General features: G+C 50.3%; 2 protein-coding genes and 1 long non-coding RNA gene across 3 annotated transcripts in view; 1 reads left to right on the forward strand and 2 right to left on the reverse strand.

Moving 5' to 3' along the window:
- Positions 1-325: 325 nt before the first annotated feature.
- On the reverse strand, positions 326-3,317 carry LOC309853016. The gene is made up of 2 exons (XR_014305495.1): positions 2,899-3,317; positions 326-1,282 (listed from the first exon to the last, which is right to left on the reverse strand). It is a non-coding gene; the product is annotated as an uncharacterized lncRNA (long non-coding RNA).
- Positions 3,318-11,279: 7,962 nt separating this feature from the next.
- Positions 11,280-15,142, forward strand: PGLYRP1 (peptidoglycan recognition protein 1). The gene is made up of 3 exons (XM_082710621.1): positions 11,280-11,736; positions 14,173-14,294; positions 14,892-15,142. Exons 1-3 carry the CDS (start codon positions 11,453-11,455, stop codon positions 15,068-15,070), a joined length of 585 nt encoding a protein of 194 aa, XP_082566747.1. The 5' UTR covers positions 11,280-11,452; the 3' UTR covers positions 15,071-15,142.
- A 513-nt stretch (positions 15,143-15,655) lies between these two features.
- Positions 15,656-19,054, reverse strand: part of CCDC61 (coiled-coil domain containing 61) — a 20,683-nt gene continuing 17,284 nt past the window's right edge. Inside the window, exons 7-15 of the mRNA XM_082711153.1 lie at positions 18,898-19,047; positions 18,725-18,807; positions 17,902-18,071; positions 17,713-17,788; positions 17,249-17,391; positions 17,074-17,152; positions 16,842-16,896; positions 16,065-16,143; positions 15,656-15,965 (exon numbers count right to left, since the gene is read on the reverse strand). Coding sequence (XP_082567279.1) covers positions 15,868-15,965; positions 16,065-16,143; positions 16,842-16,896; positions 17,074-17,152; positions 17,249-17,391; positions 17,713-17,788; positions 17,902-18,071; positions 18,725-18,807; positions 18,898-19,047 — 933 coding nt within the window. The 3' untranslated portion in view covers positions 15,656-15,867. The remainder of the gene's footprint in view (positions 15,966-16,064; positions 16,144-16,841; positions 16,897-17,073; positions 17,153-17,248; positions 17,392-17,712; positions 17,789-17,901; positions 18,072-18,724; positions 18,808-18,897; positions 19,048-19,054) is intronic.

Consider the following 19,054-nt stretch of genomic DNA (forward strand, 5'->3'; position numbering starts at 1 on the left):
GGCGTGGAGCCTACCTTTAAAGAAAGGGGAAAAAAAGAATTATTAAACATTTTATGAAGGCAGAAGTTTGTATAGGATCATTTGAATATAATTTTCCTTGGGTTTTGTCTTTTGGGCTTTTTTGGTAGGGGAGGAAGGGTCCGTGTTCCATAATTCCTGGTACCCTAACCACAAGCATGGTGGACCCCTTGGTCACTCACCACTTGAGGAATTTTCCTTTGTTTTCTGATGATTTTTTTCTTAATATATAGTGAACTTTGTCAAGTACCTTTCTGTGTCTATTGAAATGACCATACAGGTTCTTCCTTACTCTGACGCCATGGCAAACTATACAGATTTTTTTTAATGATAAATAAAGTCATTGCACTTAACGTTACTGTCTTAGAAACCAAATCATCATATTCCTTAGTGTTGTATCAAACACCAACAATATCAGTTCAAATTAGAGGAAATACATGCCAATACCAGCTTCTGACAATAAAACTAAGGAAGGTTCAAGTCCCGAAGTTTGGCTACTTGAGGTCAGGAAATCATGGAAAAATTCCAGAGTATATTTTATCATTCTGCACATTGAAGGAGGGCAGGAAAGACAGCGGTGTTCTCTGGTATCACAAGATCACGTCTTCCCCTTTATTTCTAGAAGCACTAACTTGAAGAGGTCCTGGCACATTTCAGTCATAATAATTTTTCTCCCATGAACAATTATCTCATATTTGCAGTATGTTGAAAAAAATGTCATCTTGTAAGTCTTTTCTTTTCTTTTGAGTCTGAACCACTAAGACTCCCGGGTACTTTGGGAGACTCCTGATGGGTTGGATGGCTTGCTGAATGCATCAAAAATCAAATTTGAGTCCTTGGCTCCGCCAGTGGACTGTGAGGCTCAATCTTGGGGTTCTAAGTTTGAGCCCCACATTGGTTGTAGAGATTACTTTAAAATATTTATTTTTTAAATCAAGTTTTGTCCTTTGAAAATACTCTTAAATACATACACACACCACGGACATGGTGGAATGTGTATGGACATGGAGCTCAGATCTCTCTCACTGGAACTTTGACATCTGAGGAAACATGTGTGTTAGAAGTTGCACGTTAATTCTGGTTTGTTCCTTCTCCCTGAGCGGCTGGGCTTCCTTTTCCATGTTCTTTGTTGTTCTCTTGCTCTCTTTTCTCCCTTTGCTATTTTCTGCTGCCTCAGAACATCTGCCGGCTAGGCCAGCTCGCATCCTCTTGCCATGCCCTGGTACTTTTCTTGCTACGTGTCTCTGTCACCTAATTCAGGAAACTGATAGGAAAAAGCCAAATTTGCAGAGATGCCAATCAACCCCAGAAACCATGTGGAAGGCCAAAACCTAATGGCCCGTTCCCCTCCTCCTCCTCCTCCTCCTTTTCCTCCTCCACCTGCCGCCTCTCCTCCTCCTGCTCCTTCTTCCCACCCACCATCTCCCTCCTCCTCCCTCTCTCTCTCCTCCTCTCCCTCCTCCAGCCTCCTCCTTCTCTTCCTCCTCCCTCTTCCTTCTTCTCCTCCTTCTTCTCCTCCCCTGTCTCCCTCCTCCTCCTCCTTCTCTCCCTCCTTCCTCCCCCCCTCCTTTTTTTTAAAAAAAGTTATCCCTACACCCAACATGGGGGTTCAAACTCACAACCCTGAGATCAAGAGTCACATGTTCTGCTGACTGAGCTAGCCAGGCGCTCCATGACACACTTTTCTTAATAATAGTTTCCTGAACTTTCCTTACAGTTGCTATCTCGTCCTTAAAACAGCTGGATCCCAGTTGTTTCAAAATGTTTTGTGCTGTGGCCACATTCCCACCTCGCCCTGGGTCTCTACCCGTGTGGATGGCTCTCCCTCTCAAGCAGCCCACTCTTCATCATGCATCTGCTTAGGAACTGATGAACTATCGGCTCTGGTTGCAAAATTATCTGACGGCCAGGTGACTTCTGTCCTCTGCCAGATCTGCAACCTTGATCTCCTTAGGAACAAGAATCCTGCCTCGAAGCAGCTTTAAGCTTTAAGTCACCAACTTCCTGATGGCCAGTGGGGAAAATCACAGCTCGCCCTCCCCCTCCACTCTGCTGTGGGCTGCCCCGGACACAGGATATGAAGGCTCGTGCTTCACCGACTGGGTTTTGAACGTTAAGCACACGCAGAGCTGCTGGGTTAAACCTCATTTGCTCTCTTTACATATTTGTTGGATTCTGTCTGCTTGTACTATATTAAAGCGTTTTTGTATCCATTATTTTCTTTATCTGTCAGACAGAGAGAGCAAGGGGGAGCAGGAGGTAGAGGGAGAAGCAGGCTCCCCTCTGAGCGGAACCCTAACCCAGGACCCCGGGATCATGACCTGAGCCGAAGACAGTCACTTAACCGACTGAGCCCCCACCAGGCGTCCCATTGCCTCCATTAAAATAAAAATTTTTTTAAATAAACATGTAATGTATTTTTATCCCCAGGGGTACAGGTCTGTGAATCACCAGGTTTACACATTTCACAGCACTCACCATAGCACATACCCTCCCCAATGTCCATAACCCCACCCCCCTTCTCCCAACCCTCCTCCCCCCAGCAACCCTCAGTCTGTTTTTTGAGATTGAGTCTTTTATGGTTTGTCTCCCTCCCGATCCCATCTTCTTTCATTTTTTCTTTTCCTGCCCCCCAACCCCTCCACATTGTATCTCCACTTCCTCATATCAGGGAGATCATATGATAGTTGTCTTTCTCCGATTGACTTATTTCGCTAAGCATGATATGCTCTAGTTCCATCCACATGGTCACAAATTCATTGCCTCCATTTTCATGAGGGATATTGGTCTGTGATTTTTCTTTTTCGAGAATATCTTTCTTTCTGGCTTTGATATCAGGATTACGCTGATGTCATAAACGAGTTAGGGAGTACTTCTTACCTCAATTTTCAGAAAGAGTTTGTACAAAACTGTCCTTTATTCCTTGAATGTTTGAATCCACCAATAGAACTGTCAGGGTCTGGGATTTCACTCTCCGTTACAGGTCAACAAATTATTCCGTAATTGTTGCATAAAAGTTGGCAGAAATCTCAAAACACCTGGGTCAGAGACAGAGGACTTTGGTATTCAGAGCGTATCAAAAGGAAGAGGATTAGCGTGTCCATATTGATGTATCTCCCCACCCCCAACCCCACAAGTACCATGGGGCAGGCAGGGGGAGTCAGAGCCTGGCCTGCTTGCCAGCGGTTGTATCACAACACAGAGCTTCAGGAATCTGAGCAGTAAGTCAGTCTCCTCTTTATCTGGGAGATAAAGCCTTCCGGGCTGCCAGCTGTAACCACGATCTTAAGAAATACATAAACAGCCATCTGAGCTTGGATTCCTTTCTCGCCCAACAAGAATGTTCAGGGATGCTCAGTTCCTTCTGGTGGAAGCTGGTAACTTTGGCTGTGCCGGCATTGTTCCAATCTCTGCCTCTGTCTCTGCAGGGCTTTCCCTTCTGTCTCTAGTCAAACACCCCTCTCTTTCCCCCTCCTAAGTGTGATTGTATTTAGAGCCTACCTGGGTAATCCCAGATAATCTCCCCATCTCAAGACCCTCCCTGAGTGTAATCACACCTGCAAAGATTTGGGGGGAGAGGGTCTTTTTGCCAAGGAAAGTAACACTCACAGTTTCCAGCATTAGGATGTGGGTATCTTTGAGGAGGACCACTTTTCAGCCTACCACAGCCATTATATTACACAACCTTTCAAAGAAACAGTGAACACAATTGCCCTAATCGAGAGGTTGAAACAAGGAATTAGTAAAAATCTCTCTAATTTATGAAGCATCAAAGGGCATAAGAATTTGGTAAGAGGCCTGATCTTAGGTGAGGCTCAGCAATATTATCACAGATACAGATTCTCTGTATCTTCTCTGCCTTCCGAAGAGCTGACCACACTAATTGTGGCTTCCCTCATGGTTGAAATCAGGTTTCCAGAAGTTTCCGTGGGTATAGTTATAGACCTCCAAGAGGGTCTGCTATCTTTCACTCCCTCTCCCTCTCTGCTCCTCAAAATGACCTCTTAAAAATGCAAAGTGGTGGGCAGTGCCCAGCTGGCTCAGTTGCTGGAGCAGAGGTTGAAACTCTTGATCTTAGGGTTGTGAGGTCTAGCCCCACGGTGGGTGTGGAGATTATTTAAAAATTTTTTTAAATTTTTTAAATTAGAAATAAAAATGCAGGGGCACCTGAGTGGCTCAGTGGGTTAGGCCACTGCCTTCGACTCGGGTCATGATCTCAGGGGCCTGGGATCGAGCCCCACATCGGGCTCTCTGCTCAGCAGGGAGCCTGTTCCCCCACCTCTCTGCCTACTTGTGATCTCTCTCTCTCTGTCAAATAAATAAATAAAATCTTTAAAAAATAATAAAAAATGAAATAAAAATGCAAAGTGTGTTAGCATCATTCTTTATATGCTTTTCTGTGGCTTTCCAGTGCTCACAGCACAAATCCAGGCCCTTACCAAGCCAGACAAGCCCCAGGAGAATCTGGTTCTACTGAGCTGGCTCCCCACACACTCTGGTCCTTTCCAGTCCAGCAACAGCAACCTTCTTATAGCTCCAGAACATTATCCTGCAGTTTCTCTTCTCCACACCTCGACTCCAGCTGGTCCCTCTGACACAACAGCTCTCTCTCTGGACCCTGGCTGATTGTGCCTATAGGTGCTGAGTGATCAACATGAAACTCAGTAACTCTGGGCTCTAGTTCTTCATGGCATGGTTGCCATAGCTCTTATTAGGAGCAAACCACTCTCAGGGACACACAGACCCCCAAGAAAATCACAGAACAGTACTCTTGAGAGGCTGAGGCTGTCTCCTTACTATTGAGATTGGGGGAAAGCGCGCCAGGGAGGGCAGGGACAGCTGAGGACGGCGCGCCCTCTGGCGGTGGAAGAAGGGAACAGAGGAGAAGGATGCTTTTCCCCCTCGCCAAAACCAAGCTCAAGGTCAGAGTTGATGATGATGTTCTTTGGGGGCCTGCTACCTGCCAGGCCTAATGCTAGCCGCGCCACCCATGTGAAATATAGTATATCTGGAGTTATTTTAAATAGTTAGGAGTCTCTTTGTTTCTGTGTGTCTTCCCTACTAGAAAGTGAGTAAAGAGACACCTTGTTTTTGTGTTTTTTTTAAAAGATTTTATTTATTTATTTGACAGACAGAGATCACAAGTAGGCAGAGAGGCAGGCAGAGAGAAAGGGAGGAAGCAGGCTCCCCGCTGAGCAGAGAGCCAGATGGGGGGCTCGATCCTAGGACCTTGGACCTTAAAGCTGAAGGCAGAGGCTTTAACCCACTGAGCCACCCAGGCGCCCCATGGGACGCCTGATTTTGTTGTTGTTTTGGTTTGGTTTTTTTTTTTTTTTTTTTTTAAGATTTTATTTATTCATTTGACAGAGAGAGGGGGAGTGGGGGAGCGGCAGGCAGAGGCAGAGGGAGAAGCAGGCTTCCTGCCCAGCGGGGAAGCTGACGCAGGGCTTCATCCCAGGACCATGGGATCACGACCCCAGCAAAAGACAGACACTCAACCAACTGAGCCACCCAGGCACCCTGGGACTCCTGTTTTATTTACCATTGAGTTCCCAGGACCTGCAATAGGTAGAGCAAGGAGCCTGCTTCTCCCTCCACCTGCCGTTCCCCCTGCTTGTACTCTCGTGCTCTCTTGCTCTCTCTCCTATGCTTGCTTTCTCTCTCCCTCTCTCTCTGGCAAATAAGTAAATAAATAAAAAATTTTTATTTACTCGACAGAGATCACAACTAGGCAGAGAGGTGGGGGGTGGTGGCGGGCAGGCTCCCTGCTGAGCAGAGAGCCCAATGTGGGGCTCAATCCCAGGACCCTGAGACCATGACCTGAGCCGAAGGCAGAGTCTTAACCCACTGAGCCACCCAGTTGCCCCAAATAAAATATTTTTAAATAAAAATAAATAAATCTTTTTTAAAAAAGAGGAACAACAACAAAAAAAGGTATTAATCGCATGACTTAAAGTCAACTGACTGAGAGATTCAACAAATGTGCAAGAAGGTGTCCCCTTCCCCCTCCTCCCCTCCTTCCCTCCAATGGCCCGAATGAACCATGGTCTCTGGCAGGAGAAAAAAATCCATTTTGAAAGTGCACAGTCACGCTTGGTGTGGACTGTTGCTTTGCACACAGCTTTCTATGTTGTGTTTCTGAAGGTGTTTTTGCAAAGAGGCAAGACCGTATTTTGCCTAGCAGCTGTCTGCTTGATGTATAACTTTTCAATATTTAGCAATAGGGTATGTAGACATCTATCTGTACTTTTTTAAAAGAATACAAGTCAGGGGAAGGGCAGAGAGAGGGAGGAGCAGACTCTGCTGAGCATGGAAACCAAGGCGGGGCTCGATCCCAGGACCCCGGAACCCAGGACCCTGAGACCATGACCTGAGCCAAAGGCAGAGCTTAACCCACTGAGCCACCTAGGCGCCCTGGGCCTCTATCTGTACTCTTGCCCAGGAACATTCATCTGAGGGGCAGTCCTGATGCTTACGACAGCTCTCTGAGGGCAAAACTGTCCTTAAACACATTCACAGATGGAGAAACGGAGGGTAGCTTCGAATGTGATCTTCCCATGTATCTGCCACCAGCTGTATGCAAGGAACTGGGGATATAATAGTATGCAAAACAGGGAAAATGATAGCCCCTTCCTTATCTTTAAGTCGGGTGATGACATGTCCTCAGTTGTCTGGGACAGTCCATGTTTGCCTGCTGACCCAGCAAAACTATCAGTAGCTCTGGACTACTGTAGGTCTGGGCTACTTATAGACCCCACTGTATACGAGAGACAGAAATTCATCAAAAAATTGCCCAGGTAAGTTAATAACTATGCTTGTGATAAACACGAAGGAAAGGAAATGATGTGGGGAAAACAACGGGGGGAATTCGTCACCTCCTCAGGTGACACGGAAAGAAGAGTGACAGGATGGGACAAGTGAGGGGGGCTTGGGAATGTCAAAGAAAAAAAAGAAGATTCTGCATTGTGTTTTAACTTTGTTTTTGCTACAATCGGCATTTAGTTTGACTTTCTCTCATTGTTGAGATGACAAAGAAAACCAGTGTTTTTTGCTAACTGCAAGAGAATCTGAGGAGTTTTTATAATGGCTGACTTAATTATAAAGAGATCAAAGAAAAGCAGTTGATGAATTAAATATTGAAAAAATCCAACTTCCTAAAACATACAGGGAGTAGATCTAATTCCCTATTTAGAAAAATGCATCAGTAATACAGTGTCAGGATTAAAGGTAATACAATTGCCCACTGAAGCTCTTGTAAATGCTCACAAGGGTATGTCTCAATTTTAGGCTGACAAGAGACAGAATAAATAGAATTCTAACAAGGGAAGACTTCACACCACCTGTTCATAGTACCGGCAAGCAGTCCGATGTGTAAATATCCCTGTCTTGTTACAAAAGGCAAGCTGACTGTTTTGTCATCTTAAAGGTAAGGTACAAAGTTCCCAAATTTTTTAAGGTTCCTCTATTTAAAACTTGTACACAGTGTGAAGAAAGTCCCCTGGGGACAGGGTATCAAAGTATCCTTAAAGGCAGCAGAAGGGCAGGGAAGCTTGATGTCTCGGGAGTGAGCCAAGCAAGGTTAGGCTGATGTCAGATCATGGTGAGGTGCTTGGGACTCATCCTAAGGGTCATGAGAAGCCACAGAAAACTGCGACTCACTTTTGAGAGTGACCTGATCAGATCTGAGCTGTGGTCTCACGGGAGCCAAGGTGCATGCTGGGAAGTCACCGAGGAGGTGGGAGCAAAATCCAGGGGCAAGACTATGGTGACCAAGATGGGGAGGGGGCAGTAGCCAGCCTAATTCATAGGACATTTAGGAGATAACAGCAACATGACTTGGGGGTAACTGGATATTTATCAGTCATTCAGGATTTATTGAGCACGTGGCATCCGTAAAAGAAAGAAACAGACTTTTCTTTTTAATAAACTAGAGGAAAATGTTTACAGCACATTTGGCAGTGTCAATACTCTCCATATACAACGACCTAACAGCAAAACTGAGAGACTTAAAGAGATGAACAGACAGTTCGCAGAAAATGGATGCAAATAGCCATAGATAACCACCTCTCTGATCCTTGAAGAAGTGCAAATAAAACAGTAATGACACCATTCCTTGGATTGGTATTGAGCACGTGCTATGTACGGGCTGTTGTTCTGGGGGGGGGGGTGCTGGAAACAAGAGGAGACAGAGTAGAGGTTGGTCAAGGATGGTAAGCTCATGCATGGCTTTTGTAACTGGAAGACCATCACAGCATTCCTTTAGATGGGGACTCTTGGAAGAGGGCTGATTACGGAGGAGCACATCCTAAACCATTCTGGGAACCTTGCATTTGAGTTCCCCGTGGGACATCCAATTAGTGATGTCAAGTAGGCAGGTGGATATACAGATGCAGACGTCATCTGAAAGCTCCAGGCTGGACATATAAAGTCTGGAAGTCAGCTGCATTTCAGGGGCAGCTGAAGTCATTGCGTGGATGAAATCCTCCAGTAGAACAAGTATAGTAAGATGGTCAAAGAAGGAAGACGAAGTCAAAAAGGGAGAGAAAAAGACCAGCTAGAGAAGCAGAAGGAAAATCAAGACAGTCTTGTGCCACAGAGGCTGAGGAAAGTGAATGTTTCAAAAGGGATGTGGTCGACTATGTCAAATGCTGTCTAATTGCCCAAGGCAATCCAGCTAAGGTGTGGCAGGACTGAAATTTAAAATTAGGTCTAACTATTTAATACAGCACCAGGCCAAATGGCTAGCCATTTGGAGACAAAATTAACCCCCTACCTCACACTGTATACAATTGCAAATTATTGCCAAGGTAAAAGTCTAAAAGTAGAAATACAGATAACAATATTTTTTTAAACAGAAAAAGTTTTACAGTCTTGGTGTGTTAAGGTATTCTTAAGGCAGAGCAGGAAACACAGCATCCGTAAAAGAAAGAAACAGACTTTTCTTTTTAATAAACTAGAGGAAAATGTTTACAGCACATTTGGCAGTGTCAATACTCTCCATATACAACGACCCAACAGCAAAACTGAGAGACTTAAAGAGATGAACAGACAGTTCGCAGAAAATGGATGCAAATAGCCATAGATAACCACCTCTCTGATCCTTGAAGAAGTGCAAATAAAACAGTAATGACACCATTCCTTGGATTGGTAAAGCATTTTAAAGCTGATCCCATTACTGGGGAAAAGAAATACGAAAACTTTTTTAGAATGATATTTGGCAATATTTATTAAAAATTTTAATGTAGGGGCACCTGGGTGGCTCAGTGGGTTAAAGCCTCTGCCTTCGGCTCAGGTCATGATCCCAGGGTCCTGGGATCAAGTCCCACATCAGGCTCTCTGCTCAGCAGGGAGCCTGTTTCCCCCTCTCTCTGCCTGCTTCTCTGCCTACTTGTGATCTCTGTCTGTCAAATAAATAAATTCTTTGAAAAAATTTTTAATGTAGCTCTATTTCCTGATGTGGGTGCTGGGTACATGGTGTATTCATGGCATGAAATTAACATAGTTCTTCACTCTATTAATTCTAATAACCCTATTTAAAAAGTACAATTTTCTATATGTATGTTATTCCTTGATGCTTTCAAAAAGACCACAGACACAAAACGTACACACCCAATGACTCAACAATCCCAGTTATGGGATTCTTTCCTTCAATTTGCAAATTGATAACAAAAAGATGAACAACCCAATTTATTTTATTTTTTTAAGATTTTTTTCCTTAAGGCATCTCTGTACCCAACGTGGGGCTTGAACTCACAACTCTGAGATCTAGAGGTGTGTGTTCTACTGACTGAGCCAACCAGGTGCCTCCAGTATTTCAATGTATTTCCAATGTATTTCAAAAATGGACAACGGACATGGCAGCCAATCAGACATGGCAGCCAATCGACAGAAGATGATTCCCAGCAGGCAGAAAACACAGGAACAAAATGTCCTGAGTGGTCATAAAAATGCCATTTCAAGTTAAAAAGAGATCTCTATTGCTTTACACTCATAAATTTAATAATTGATAACATCCACCTCTGGGATACAAGGGGGTTCCAATACGGTACTGGTAGAAATAGGAATTGTTAACAGCCTCCGGGGGAAAACCATTGGGTAATAACTATTAAATATGTAGAGTCTTTGACCTAGAAAGCTTATATTTTATCAGTTATCAGTATGTATGTCTGATAATATTTTGTGCATGGGGGAGGTTGTGGAATGAAGAACAGCAAAGCTTTAAAAAAAAAGAAAAAAAGCAATGATCCTCTCCAAATGGCAAGCCTATACCATGAAATACTATGAGACTATTACAAAGATTCCATTAGAATTAGCTGTGTTCAACTAGAGAGAGGGACATGGGATAGGAGGTCACAAAAAGCAAAGTGATGTGCGTGATTTGATTTTGGTGTTTTTTTTTTTTTAGGCTTTATTTATTTATTTGACAGAGATCACAAGTAGGCAGAGAGGCAGGCAGAGGGAGAGAGGGGGAAGCAGGGTCCCTGCTGAGCAGAGAGCCCAGTGCCGGGCTTGATCCCAAAGCCTCTGCCTTTGCTAGGGTCATGATCTTAGGGTCCTGGGATCGAGCCCCACATCAGGCTCTCAGGGAGCCTGCTTCCCACCTGCTCCCCTCTCGCCCCACCTGCCTCTCTGCCTATTTGTGATCTCTGTTAAATAAATAAATAAAATATTAAAATAAAATAAAATGGGAGCTTTTGATTCTTAAATACAGAGATTAAATGGGCAAGAGAAGGTTGGGAGGGGTGGGATGTGGGTGAAACAGACAAGAGGGATTAAGAGATATAAACCTCTAGTTATAAAGTAAGTCACAGGGGTGAAAAGTACAGCTTAGGGAATGTGGTCAACAAGATTGTCATTGCATAGTTTGGGGACAGATAGGGGCCACACTTATCACCAGGAGCACTGAGTAAAGTACAGAACTGTCCAATCACTATGTTGTATACCTGAAACTTATATAAACTTGTATGTTAATTGCACCTTAATTTAAAAAGGGGGGGAGGGAGCCTTTGTTACCCAGGACCCTCCAGGAGGAAGACAAAGGAACACAGGCCTCCATCTCCTGTGTTAATGTTCCTGGTGAATTATTCAAAGCCCCGCTGGGAAGGGAAACAAAGCTGGGCAGGGTGCCAGGCCCTTGCTCTTCCAGAAACCACAGGGCGAGGTGACCAGAGGCCTGTGCACCCCTCCCCACGCTGACTCTCAGCCAGGAGACAGGCCCCTTGGCTTTGCCACAGGCTCCCCCACTTCCCCCACCTCACCACAAAATATCCTGTTGTGGCCAGAGAAGGTAGCAGAATCTGGGGTGTAGAGAGACCCGCCTGTTCCTGTTCCGCCTGGGTGTGAAGCAAGGCCCTCCCCGCTGCCGGGCCCCAGCAGATAAAGGTGGCCCGGGCTAGCCTCGAGCTCCTAGCCGTGCCTGCGTGCCTCACCTGCTATGTCCACCCCCTGTGCGCTGCTCACCTGGGCCCTCCTGGCTCTCTTCGGCCTCGGGGTGCCTGGAGAAGACCTCCCTTGCTCCTGCTGCCCCATAGTGCCCCGGAGAGAGTGGAAGGCCCCGGCATCCAAGTGCGTGGATAAGTTGAAACTGCCCGCACGCTACGTGGTGGTGTCGCACACGGCCGGCAGCCCCTGTGACAGCCCAGCCTTGTGCCTGAACCAGGTCCAGAATGTGCACAACTACCACACGGGGACGCTGAACTGGTGTGACGTGGGCTACAAGTGAGTGCGAAGCGGGGGCACAGGCCTGAGCCAGGGCTGATGGAGGGAAAGGGGTGCAGGCCCGAGGGACCCGCCCTGGCCGGCCGTTCTAGACTCCCCCTGGCTGACGGGTGGGCTTGCTTTCTCCCCAGGGCGGGCACACAAGATTGTGCGCACGGCACACAGGTGCTAAGAGCGGAAAGGGCTGAAGTCCATGCTCTGCTCGCCCCTGTGGGAGGGAAAGCCTTTGCCAACACAAAAGAAACTGCCCTCTACACTGCAGTCATTTCATAAAGTCCGCCGCCTCTGCTGGGAGGCAGATAAGCAGGCTGGTTCAGCCCAGAGGACAGGGGACAGCGAGGGGGACGGGGGTGGGGGTGGGGGTGGGGGTGTCACCAACGCTTTCCCCATTTTCGTTTGCTCTCCCTCCTCTGCAAAGTCAGCTTGTGGCCCCCACCAGGTCACTAAATCAGCCAATACATATGTGCATAGCCCTTAGGACACCACCTGGCATGCAGTAGGAACCCCCAAGTTCATGGGCTCTTGCCCTTAGGCACTTACTATGTGCCAGGCCCTGCCCAGGTGCTGGGACAGGGGACACATGACCAGTGCGAATCTGGCCCAATGGGATTTAAAGACCAAACGGGAGGAAAAAGTGGGAAACAAGCAAAGGCAACCAGATAAATTCAGCCGGTGATGGAAGCAATAGGCAGGACGGGAGTTGTGGGGGGAGACTGAGGTGGCTCTGGGATGGGGGGCGGCGGGAAGAGTGGTAAGCTGCAAGGTCCAGCAGAGGTAAAGGCTAAGAGGACAAGTGAGAGGGTCATGCCTGGAGGACAGAGGTCAGAGTGGCTGGAGGGAGCTGGGAGGAATGACATGAAACGAACGGGGAAGACCGGGTGGGCAGCGCCTTGTGGACCACCCTAAGAAAGACTGGAGCCATGGGAGGGGCGTGAGCTCGCTGGGTGTAAGAGCTCCCTCTGGCGGCTGTGGGGAGAACAGACTGCAGGTGGGTGACTGCAGAAAGAGACGGTAAGATCTCCGTCTGGGGCCCGTGCTCCCCCTGTCCCCCCTCCCCGCACTGCGGCGAATAACTTTGAACCCTACAGGTTCTCAGACCTTGGTAAGCAGCAGTCACGGTCTGGAAATCCAGGTTCCTGGCTTCCAATAGGGCTGGGGAAACCTGACATCACTGGAATTCTAGCCGATGAGGGTATCCCCAGCAACTTGGCTCAAGCTTTTACAATCCCAAGGCTCCATCTTCCAGGATTTGTCTCCAAGACTCAGGGGCTCCGATCCTAAGTTTCCATGAGGTATTGAAAGCTTGGCTCCCCAGCCTCTGGCCTAAATCGCCTCACAGAAAAGCAGACCGAAGTCTGTTTCTCAGATTTTAGGATTTAGAGTCTGATCCCAACATTCTGGATCTCTCTTCTTGTCACTCTAAATTTTTTGGGTCTCAGTGTCTTTACTGAGAAAAAGGGCTCCTCACTCGACCCAGCTGGTGGTGCTGCTGGAGGTTTAAACTAGACGCTTACATTTCACAAACACACAGGGAGTCCCAATTGCCCATGCCACGTGCTGAGGAATGTGACAAGGCCAAAAGCAGCCCAGTCCTGGGGGCCATCATCACCCTGGAATTTCTAGTCTCTCTGGAGCCAGATTCTTCTGCACCTGGCTTCCTGCATGGGAGGCTCAGGACCCAAAGATTCTGAACGTCCAACGTTCTTTCCATCATTGGTGACTGTGAGAGCTAGAGGTTGGAGGCAGTGATCTCGCAACTCCAAAATGCTGATCTTCTAGCTAATCCCAATGTGCCAAAATCAGACTCGCTCCATCAAGATGTGTCAGATGAGTCTTGAGGATCTGATGCCAGGACTGGAAACTTCCAAGAGCCAGATGCCAGGACTCCAGGGTCTGTATCTGGTTTTGATGCCAATCCTTGAGTCTCAGATCCTGTCACTCAGTGTACCCCAGCAGGAAACAGAGAGCAGGAAGCAGGCTGAGCCAAGGGGAGAAGAGCTTCTTGGAGGAGAGTTCTGAGAGGGAGGGGTCTATGGGGAATGACCTTGGGGTTGACAGTGTACCTGCCTAAGAGGACTCAGCAAATCAAGAGTTCAACAAATCCTCCTGGGGGGCTGGAGGAAGCAAGGAATCACCTGAGTGGGAGTCTCAGGGACCCGGATGAGAATCCAGACTCCTCTCTCTGGTTGTGTGATTGCAGGCAGATGTCCCTACCTCTCTGATTCTCCACCTGCAGAATGGGGGCAGTATTGGCTCACGGGTGGCTGTGAGTATGTAGTGTCGTGCCTAGGATGTGGCAGGGGCAAGAGGCATTGGATTTCAGGAGAAGAGGGAGGTGTTGAGGGGAATTATGTGTGAGTAGCATGGGGCAGGGGAGGAAGAGGGGAGGAGGCCCTCCCTTACTCATCAAGTCTACCCCCCCCCCCACCCACACAGCTTCCTGATTGGTGAAGATGGGCTTGTGTATGAAGGCCGGGGCTGGGACACCAAGGGTGACCACACAGGCAAGATCTGGAACCCTATCTCCATTGGCATCTCCTTCATGGGTAACTATATGGGTGAGTGTCCAGCTGCTGGCACGGTGGGCCGGCCTGGGATCTGGGGGATGGTGCCGCATGCTTTGTGGTCCTTGGGAAGTTCTGCCACCTCCAAGCTCTGTGACCTCGGGAAGTGAGTCGGCTTCTCCAAGCCTCACCAATTCCTTCAGAGAATGACCGTTTCTTTGCAACTGCATGGTCTGGGCCAGGACGAGTTAATCTGTATAAAAGTTCTTCGGCCAGTCTGTGGCTCATAGAATATGAACCTGAGACACAGCCACCGTCATGGGGAGGACCCAGAGGTCTGGGGGCAGAGGAGGGAGGATAAGCTCTCATCTTGATACTTGCTGAGGGTTTAACCTGTACCAGGCACTGTTGTGAGGGCTTTACATAAAAAAAACTCATTTTCTTGTCCCACAGCCCCATGGGCACATGCCATCATTCCCTCCTTTTGCCAATGAGGAAACTGAGGCACAGCAGGATTAAGTTCCTACTAGAGGACTGGCAGACCCCGTTCTGGGTGCTGGTGGGGCAGGGTGCACAATTGGAACCACTGCCCCACACTACCTCTGCCCCTCAAAGAAGCCCCAGCCTAACTCCTGCTTCTGTCTCCCCCAGAGCGGTCACCTCCACCCCGGGCCCTCAGGGCAGCCCAGAGTCTGCTGGCTTGTGGTGTGGCTCAGGGAAAGCTGAGTCCCAGATATGAGGTCAAAGGACACCGGGATGTGCAGCGGACACTCTCTCCAGGTGACCAACTCTATGAGATCATCCAGACTTGGCCACACTACCACGAGTGAGACCCTGTCTACCTCTTCCACACCCAGAAACCCCACCACCGACCCTCCAATAAAGGAGCAGCTCAAACTGCATTCCTGCGTCCCACCACATGTCTCCCCTCCCTCTCTACCTCCCACAAGACCCCCAGCCATTCCCACCCACCCCAGGGCCCAGCACTCTGTCCTTGCTGGTGCTCAGAACCCAGAGGCCCCGACCCTGAACCAAGACCCCAGAGATCCCAGCTTGGAAGGAACATCACAGCTCAGAACCCAGAGGTCTCAGGTCAGAGCGCAGGAATCAGCACCAAGTTGGCCCAGATGTCACTGACAGCAGCTCAGGGGTCACGTGGGACCGCGAACCATGCTCCACAACACCCCTCCTCTAGCACTCAGTCAAAGATACCCTGTGCAACATCTCTGCTTGGACCCCTTTGAGGATGAGCTGCTCACTACCACCCTTCATTACTTTAGAGAGTCGGCAAGTTTTTCCTGACTCTGAACCCCAAAGTGCCTCCCAGAAAGACACCAGGCCCCATTTACAGCCACCACCCAATCTTCACGTCTTCCCTACTCCAGCCCCACACCCTTCAGTCATAAGCTGAAGGATCCCAGAGGCAAATACGTTTATTTACAAAATGCACATACCCTCCCTCCCAGCATGCAGTGTGTTGGGGGGAATCAAGGCTTCACACACCTGAAACCCCCTGTGAGCACCAGCAGAGGAGGAGCCTGAGTGGGGCTGGATGGACAAGCCGACCAGCGCCCCCACTCGGAATCCAGTTGTGGGGGGGATGGAGGGGCTGTACTCCCTGTGGGGGTCACGACCGTGTGTCCAGTCGGTTCATATATTCCTGCAAGGCCTTCAGGCGCGCGTCTATTTCGGCCATGTCCGCCGCCTGGTGGTCGGAGCTGTATTCTGTGAGAGCGGGTGTGGGTGCAGTGGCCATGAGGGCCCAGCACACTTCCCTTGGGCCCAGGGGGCTGGGGAGGGAGAGATGTGGAGTCCCGGGCTCACCTTTCATAGGGACCCAGCCTCCTGAACTGGTCAGGCGTCTCTGATGGTGGCTGCGTTCCAGAGGGGTGGACTTCTGCTGCTGGGGGAGACGGGAAGGAGGGGTTCGGTATTCTCCCTCCATTCCTGTCCCCCAGATCCCACTGGAAATTTTGAACCTAAGGGCCTCAAAGAACTGGGGCTGACACCAACTGGGCACTTACTAGATACAAAATCGCCTCCTGGTATCTCCACCGAAGTCCCCTGGGATGAAAACTACTACCATCCCCTTTGAACAATTTACAAAACTGAGGCTAAGGGGCACCTGGGTGGCTCAGTGGGTTAAAGCCTCTGACTTCTCAGGTCATGATCCCAGGGTCCTGGGATCAAGCCCGGCATTGGGCTCTCTGCTCAGCAGGGAGCCTGCTTCCCACCCCCCTCTCTCTGCCTGCCTCTCTGCCTACTTGTGATCTGTGTCTGTCAAATAAATATATAAAATCTTAAATTTAAAAAAAAAAGAAAAGAAAGTGATGATAAGAACTACCAGGAGTCACACACGTGACAGGAAGGCGGGGCCATGTTTTAAGAGCTGGTCACTTGAGGCCAGGTGCCATCAGCAGGTATCATCTCCCCCAACCCAACTCCACACTCCCCTCCAATCCAATGGTCTCAAAACATTCTGCGTCCAGATGCATTTCAAAAGACCCCTTGGCAACCTGACTGCGCCAGAATGGGAATGATGGGCTTCTGGTGGTTTCCTGCTACCCCCACCCCCTTCAAGATCTGGGGAAAGACACTCACCTTGCTGGGCCCACCCCAGGTTGTGGGGCTGGGAGGCTTCCCGTGGCGGCGCACGCTTGACAGGAAGAGAGTATTCAGGAACAGCGCGAGGAGCCTTGGGCACCTCCCACCTAGCCCACCAGGGTGGTTTCAAGGCTCCCGTCCCTATCACCCAATCTCCCCGCAAAAGCCTGTTTCCAGACTCCCCAAATTCCCGTTTGGAGGCGGCCCTTTCCCTGGGCCCAAGTTTTACCCTCTAGGAAGGGATTCGGAGAAATCCTCCAACTCGCTGCAGGAGCTGGCGGACGAGCAGCGGCTGCGGAAACTGTCCACTAGAGCGGGGAGCAGAGAGTAAGCCAAGCCTCCTGTGCTCGCCCGCCTGGGGCGCCCAGCCCGCCGGCCCGCCCCGCGCACTGCAGCCCAGTTACCCGAGGAGCTGCGGTTTCGAGAGCGGTGAGCCGCGTCCCCTCGGCCGCTCACTGCAGCGGGGGGCCGAGTCTGGCGAGACCAGGAGAGGGACGGACCGTCCCCGCTTCCTCCGCTGCCCAGTCGGTTCCGCTGCTGCTGCTGCCTAGGGAGCGGAGGAGGAGACACCACCCTGTGTACCCAACTGATGCTAGGAATGGCGTCAATGGGACCCTCTGGGTCACAGCCAGGGCCAGTATCCCAGCTGAGGTCACACAGGAAAGGGAAGGAAAAGACATGCGGACACACAGACCTGGGGGCAGGGGTCAGGAAAGGAGGTGGCGGTAAGGTGGAAAGCAGGAGCAGGGAAAGGGAAAGATAGAGCGGGTGACAGACAATGGCGACAGATGGGAGACGAGGATGGACAAGTGCACAGGCCCGGGGGTGTGTGTGTAAAGGGACAGGTAAGGAGGAAATGGGCGCTAACCTCAATTTGATCTCTCTCTGCTTCTTCTCTTTGGCTTTCACAAAGGCTGTAGGGTCAAAACGTGGCGCGCGACTACCTAGGATGGGGTGGGAGAGCGTGGAGAGAAGAGGCTGGGGTCACAGGACCACGTCTCCACAGCGCCAGTCCATCCCCCACCCTACCGCGGGCAGGGCAGCGCAGGGCAGAGACCTGTGGGCGAGGGTGAGGGGCGGGCAGGGCGGCCTCTACCCCGGCCCCCCCGGCCACTCTCCCGGGAAGAAGAGCGGGTCGCACCGCGACCACGCGATGTGGAGCGCTCCCGCGACGATGAAGCCCGATCCTCCCGCGCCCGGGGCTGCGGCACTGGCGGAGTCCGTCTCCTGCGGGCACAGGGCCCAGCGTCAGCTCCTATGTCAACTTCTATCTCAAGCCTCTTCTCGGATCACACCCTCTCCCAACCTTCAGGTCCATCCTCATCAACTAGACATTCACGCCCTTGCACAGAACCTCACAGATAGCTTGTCCCAGGCCCCGCCCCTCTCGGAGCCACAGAGAACCCTCCCCCCATAAAAAACCTGTCACTTCCCTACATCCGAACAAACCCCCTTCACCGGACCCTTCTTCCTGAGGTCTCCCACAGCTCCCTAGAAACCCTTTCCAATACTCCATCACCCATCCCAATAAATAACATCGGACATCAACCAGATCCCCACCAGCTGGGCCACGCCCTTTCGCTCCACAAGATCCATAGGTCCCACCCCTCCCCCACTTATCTCCAGCCCCAGTCTCCTGACTGACCCTTCAAGCCCTGTCCATCTCTTCACAGACTCGTCCTGCCGTATCCAACTTTCCGCCCCACGCAGTCTATCAGATTCCTTCCAACCCTCTATCCCCCCCTACTCTAAGCCTCCCTTTCACTCAGGCCCCGACCCTACGGCCTGGGCCCCGCCCTCCCACCCACAGACTCCGCTCCTGCTCCCCAGGCCCCACCCATCCAGTCCCTGGCCCCGCCCCTCCAGACCTCCTCTCTCACCCCCTCTTGTACACAGCCAGCTCGGTGTTCACCGTCCTAAGCCGGGCGCGCAGGCTCCGCTCCGAAGCCTTCACCTCCTCGAGCTGCCAGGAGTGAACAGGGGCGTAGAGGACCACACTGAAGCCCAGGTCCAAACGCCACCGGTCACCCCGCCGCCTGCCACACCCCCTCACCTCCTTGGCCAGGCGCCGGCAATCCTGGCTGCGGCGGCTGACCCCGCGGTGTCCGAGGCCCCGCTCTTGCCGCAGCTCCAGCTCCAGGCCCCGGACGAGCCCACGCAGGGCCTCAGCCTCCTGGCGCGCTGCCCTCCCGGCCAGAGCCTCCTCGCGT

The sequence above is a fragment of the Mustela nivalis genome, assembly GCF_964662115.1.
Source record: "Mustela nivalis genome assembly, chromosome: 18".
Taxonomy (NCBI): Eukaryota; Metazoa; Chordata; class Mammalia; order Carnivora; family Mustelidae; genus Mustela; species Mustela nivalis.

Bases quoted from the DNA above. Each gene is read 5' to 3' on its own strand.
- PGLYRP1 (XM_082710621.1), top strand. From the start codon at position 11,453: ATGTCCACCCCCTGTGCGCTGCTCACCTGGGCCCTCCTGGCTCTCTTC. The intron at 11,737-14,172 runs GTGAGTGCGAAG...CCACCCACACAG, and splicing joins TGGTGTGACGTGGGCTACAA to CTTCCTGATTGGTGAAGATG. The intron at 14,295-14,891 runs GTGAGTGTCCAG...TGTCTCCCCCAG, and splicing joins CTTCATGGGTAACTATATGG to AGCGGTCACCTCCACCCCGG.